The sequence below is a fragment of the Suillus subaureus genome, assembly GCF_016647635.1.
Source record: "Suillus subaureus strain MN1 chromosome Unknown BJ212scaffold_75, whole genome shotgun sequence".
In the NCBI taxonomy this organism is placed as follows: Eukaryota; Fungi; Basidiomycota; class Agaricomycetes; order Boletales; family Suillaceae; genus Suillus; species Suillus subaureus.
Genome location: NW_024538631.1, coordinates 22,599 through 27,291, shown reverse-complemented (window position 1 = coordinate 27,291; position 4,693 = coordinate 22,599). Strand labels below are relative to the sequence as shown.

General features: G+C 41.4%; 1 protein-coding gene across 1 annotated transcript; it reads right to left on the bottom strand.

Moving 5' to 3' along the window:
• Window positions 1-661: 661 nt before the first annotated feature.
• Window positions 662-1,075, bottom strand: BJ212DRAFT_1487268 (uncharacterized protein; the record flags this gene model as incomplete). The annotated part of the gene is made up of 2 exons (XM_041341259.1): window positions 662-872; window positions 933-1,075. 2 exons carry the CDS (start codon window positions 1,073-1,075, stop codon window positions 662-664), a joined length of 354 nt encoding a protein of 117 aa, XP_041186359.1.
• Window positions 1,076-4,693: the final 3,618 nt, after the last annotated feature.

Below are 4,693 nucleotides of genomic sequence, written 5' to 3'. Positions count from 1 at the left end.
CAAATGCAGGACACATGCACATCCCACAGGCAACAGGTACAAAACCAGGTGCAACAAGTTAGGGAATGATCAGTGTCAACATACCAGAGCCATTAACAATGGGAATGGAAACTCTGAACAAGTGCTTGGTATCTGGAAGGTTTAACCACAACCTTGCAAGAGCAGCCTCCTTGGCACTAGCAGGAGATATGGAAGTATCAATGCCATGCAGTTTAGGCAGTGCTTGCATATAGTGGTAGAAGAAGTCAGCTAAATAGCTCAGTATCGTACTTAATGGTGCTAGTAATAATAGTACCCTCCCTATCCCGTCATATGATGCAAGCATGATCATGCATGATCAGGACAGAAAAAGCATGGGAATGGTATTGGGCACCAAGCTGAGCCACAGCATAGCTCATGATTTGTCCTAAAGTGTCCATGCCATTATTGGTGGAAGATATGATGCTATCACTGACTTCAAGGAATATGTTGTGGCAATATCCCACTTGAATTCAATGATTATTTCTGCTGTGGAAATATTGGTGCCATGTGATGTTGGATTGGCATATACACAGACATCTGGCTTAATGCTAAATGTGAATGATAAACAATTGGTTGTGTCTGTGTAATTGTGAGAGTTGATAAATGATAATTGAGGAGTGAAAGACTTTGTGGTGTTAATCTATATTTGGACTGTCAAGAATCTCAATGTCACATATGCAGGGATACTCATGAATGGTCTATAAGCATTCTCCTCAACAACAGCAGAGAGCATATCACTGAACATGTGAGGCATGAAGGCCAAAGTGAAGCTCAAAGCATCATAATTTGGTATCTGTGAAGATGGCAGGAATTCCTCAACTGGCATTGGGCCAACAACTTTATCTTTCATTCTGTGGCCCATGGCAGTAAGAGTTATGAGTTGGAATCATGTATGAGTTGTGTATACCAACATCGTGGAACTACCTAATTTGATAGGGGTGTCAACAATAGAGGGAGGGGAAGCCACAGGAGTAGGCAGAGGTACAATTGATGGCACAGCAGGGGTATTGGTCCTGCCAGAAAACACCTCTACAATATCAGGTGCAAGGAGCATGGTATTTTTAAATACAATAATCCAACTATGTACAGTGGTATCAGAATCAGTATAGGTATGAGGTTTGGTGTGAGGTAACAGGTAATATGATGTATGTCTGTAAGTCCAATGAGGGAAAGAGAGAAAAAGCTAGTCATTAATTTCTAACTTATATAGTGAATGACTCATTTGTTGGATGTTCCTGAAATTGGAAAGCTCTGATAGGCAAATGCCAGAGGGACTCTAAAATTAGTTTATCATTGAGGGGCAACCATAGTGACAAGTGGACTTGGTACTTATCATTCTGAAGTAGTTCACACGCCAAAATATTGTAACAAATGGCCTTTTGTGAATAGCAGTAAAGGAAAATCTAGTCCATCAAATGAAGCTATAAGAAAGAATTTTTTGACATATAAAGTACAGTACAGAATTTAACACTCAGCACCTGCTCAACTCTGCAATATCACAGATAGTTCAACATCAGCAGCAACAATTTTGCACACAACATCAACAAGATCTCTGGCAGTAACAGCAGAGTAACCTCACATACTAACACATTTGACTTCAGGAAAGGCTTGTATCCACAGTGCTGATAATGCCTGTAGCCACAATGAGTATTGAAACAGTGCTCAAACAAACACATACCAGTGCATCTCCTGCAAAAGGGGCAGATGATCCTGCAATGTCTGAAGAGTCAATTGCCAAGTGTTTGACCTGCACTGCTGAATGGGTGCTTGGCAAAATCATTGCTGAATGGGAATGAATCTGTGGAGGTAGAGAAATGAAAAGATATCTGACACTGTCACAACAGTCAATGCATTGTGAAATAGTGCTCATATAGTCAGGCAATGTATCATGAGCTTGCAATGAAAGTGCAAGGCAAGTGAGGGTGGGCAGTTTATGGAGACTCAGAAGGACTGGAAGGATATGGGATGAAGATCCATCTAGTGTAGATATAGAGAGCATCAAATGAGCAGTGATCTGATTAGTTCTCCAGAAACCACAAGGTTGCAGAATGATACTGAGTTTATTGATAGCAGGGTGGCAGGCCAGAAAATGGATGGTATGCAATCAAGCCCCTTCAGTGACAAACTCCATATTATACAGGCCAGCAGACTATAGGCCAATGTTATGTATATCCTCAATGTTAATAGGTGGGCAGGGAGGAATATTATTTTTGATGGGGATGAGTGGGCCTGTTACGAACTAGGATAGTTCTAATGACAGATGACTTGATAAGAGTCAAGACCTCTGTTGAGAATCTATGTAAGGTGATAAGCCAAACATTCAAGGTAAGCTAAGACAGAGGGAGTGCCTCTGACTTAAAGTATGATTCAGATGACTTAGGATTAGTGGGCCTAAGTGAAGGAAGTTCCAGGTAAAACCTAGTAAGATTAAAGTAGAGAACTACACAGTGTAGAGTCATGTATTTATAGGGAATAGCTAGGAAGGGTTTAGGGCAGGTGCAAGTAAGTAAGAATACGAGCATATGCCTAATATGGATGAAGCAACAAAGTCAGAGATACAAGAAAGGAAATGTACACATAGGCAGGGCACATAGACAGCATCTAATGGTGGCAGTAGTGGCACACAACATAATACAGTAAATGTAAGATGAGTCAGATGGAAACAATACATGATGAGAAAAAGAAAAGTACAGCAGGGCAGGGCATATCATAACAGGGCACATCTATGCCAATGTTATAAATATGCTTGACAATGGTGGATGGGCCAGGAGAAATATTATTACCAATGGAGATGGGCAGGCCCATCTGGGTAATATGTAGAGTAGGATAGACATATATTATAGACAGCTAGGCTGAAGAGAGATGTAAGGCAGATATTATTATATAAACAGGTGGGCCAAGGGAGTGGTGAAATATTTATTATATATAGGGGTGGGCTGACCTGGGGTATTTTACATAGACGGGTGGGCCAATGTGGGGTATATTGGATAGATGTGTGGGCCAAGGGTGTGGTAAAATATGTATTATATAGACAGGTGGGCCAATGTGGGGGTATATGACATACACAGGTGGGCCAATGTAGGGGGATGTCATATAGATGGGTGGGCCCAGATACATATCATTTAGATGTATGGGCCAAGGTATTGATATACTATATGAACATATGAGCAATGCTGTTGCACTAGTTTTGATCCAAGTCATCAATGACATTCAGACTCAGATCCTGTCCATGTCGATCAAAGTCAACACAGCCAAGCACCCTGTTGACTCAGAATCCAGCAATACCTCAGAAGACAGTCCATAGACATAAGGGCCAATGTATTGGTACAGTGGCTCAAAAAACTGTCTGCATGTTTTGACATTTTTCACTATCTATGATATTGTGTGAGAATGAACAAATGCGTTTAGGACATGGTTATACCACATTGTAGTATGGCTTCAGGGCTTTCATTTGAGCCATACACCGTGGGAATCGGTGGAGATATGGTGGAGATACAAGGCTCACAAAATGGTGACTCACGCAGACAGTTTTTTGACTCAAGTATTTTACAATAATAACCAGGTATTCTAGTATTTTGTATGACCTCCCTTGGCTTTAATTACTGCCTCTATCCTTCTAGGCATACTCTCAATTAATTTCTGGCAATCCTCAGCTGTGATCTTCCCCCATTCCACTGCTACTCTCTCCCAAAGCTCCCATACTCCTTTAGGGGGGTTTTCATAGGCTTGAAGCTTTTTCTTGAGTGTTCCCCAGAGATGTTCAATGACATTGACATCAGGAGACTGTGCTGGCCAGTCAAGAACATTGATGTTATGTTCTTCAAACCATTCCTTAGCTCTTCTGGATGTGTGCTTGGGATTATTATCCTGTTGGAAAATGATATCTTCTTCATCAATCCCTGATTCTGCCAAGCTAGGCAGCAAGTGGTCATTTAAAATGTCCACATACTGCTCAGCATTCATCTTCCCCTCAACCTCAGCAAGCATTCCCACACCATTCCATCCCATACAGCCCCATACCATTAAAGAACCTCCTCCAAACTTGACAGTCCCATTAACCTCTCTGTCTGTTAGGCCATCTCTCTTCTTTTTTTTTCCATACATATACCTTCCCATCTGACCCAATCCTATTGATTTTGGTCTCATCTGACCATATAACATGCTTCCAGTCCTCTACAGTCCAGTGTTGATGAGCTAAGGCAAAGGCTAGTCTTCTCTGCCTATGTTTGATGGAGAGAAGAGGCTTTTTCTTCTTTGTTACTGCCTTGAGATGAGCTGCCTTGAGAACATTTCTCACAGTTTGTGAAGAGACAGGGGTAGTGATGGTGGAATTGATATAATGGGTGGCTTGGACAGCATTATCAGCCTTTCCTGTAGTGATATGTTGGATAATAGCCCTTTTGTTAGTAGAGGTAAGCTTGGATGGACATCCTCCACAAGAGTTTTCCTTGTCTGGGTGGCTTTCTTTGATAAATTTGGCCACAGTGGACTTGCATACTCCAGTTCTAGAGGAAATTTGGCAAGCAGAGAGGCCAGCATAAGACAGAGAGAGGATATTATCTCTTTGAGCAGAGGAGATGGCTTTCATGGTGATTATGACTATGATACATGAGATATTCTGGTTTATGTAGTTAGATATAGTCATAAAATAACATAATGACACCACTTCATA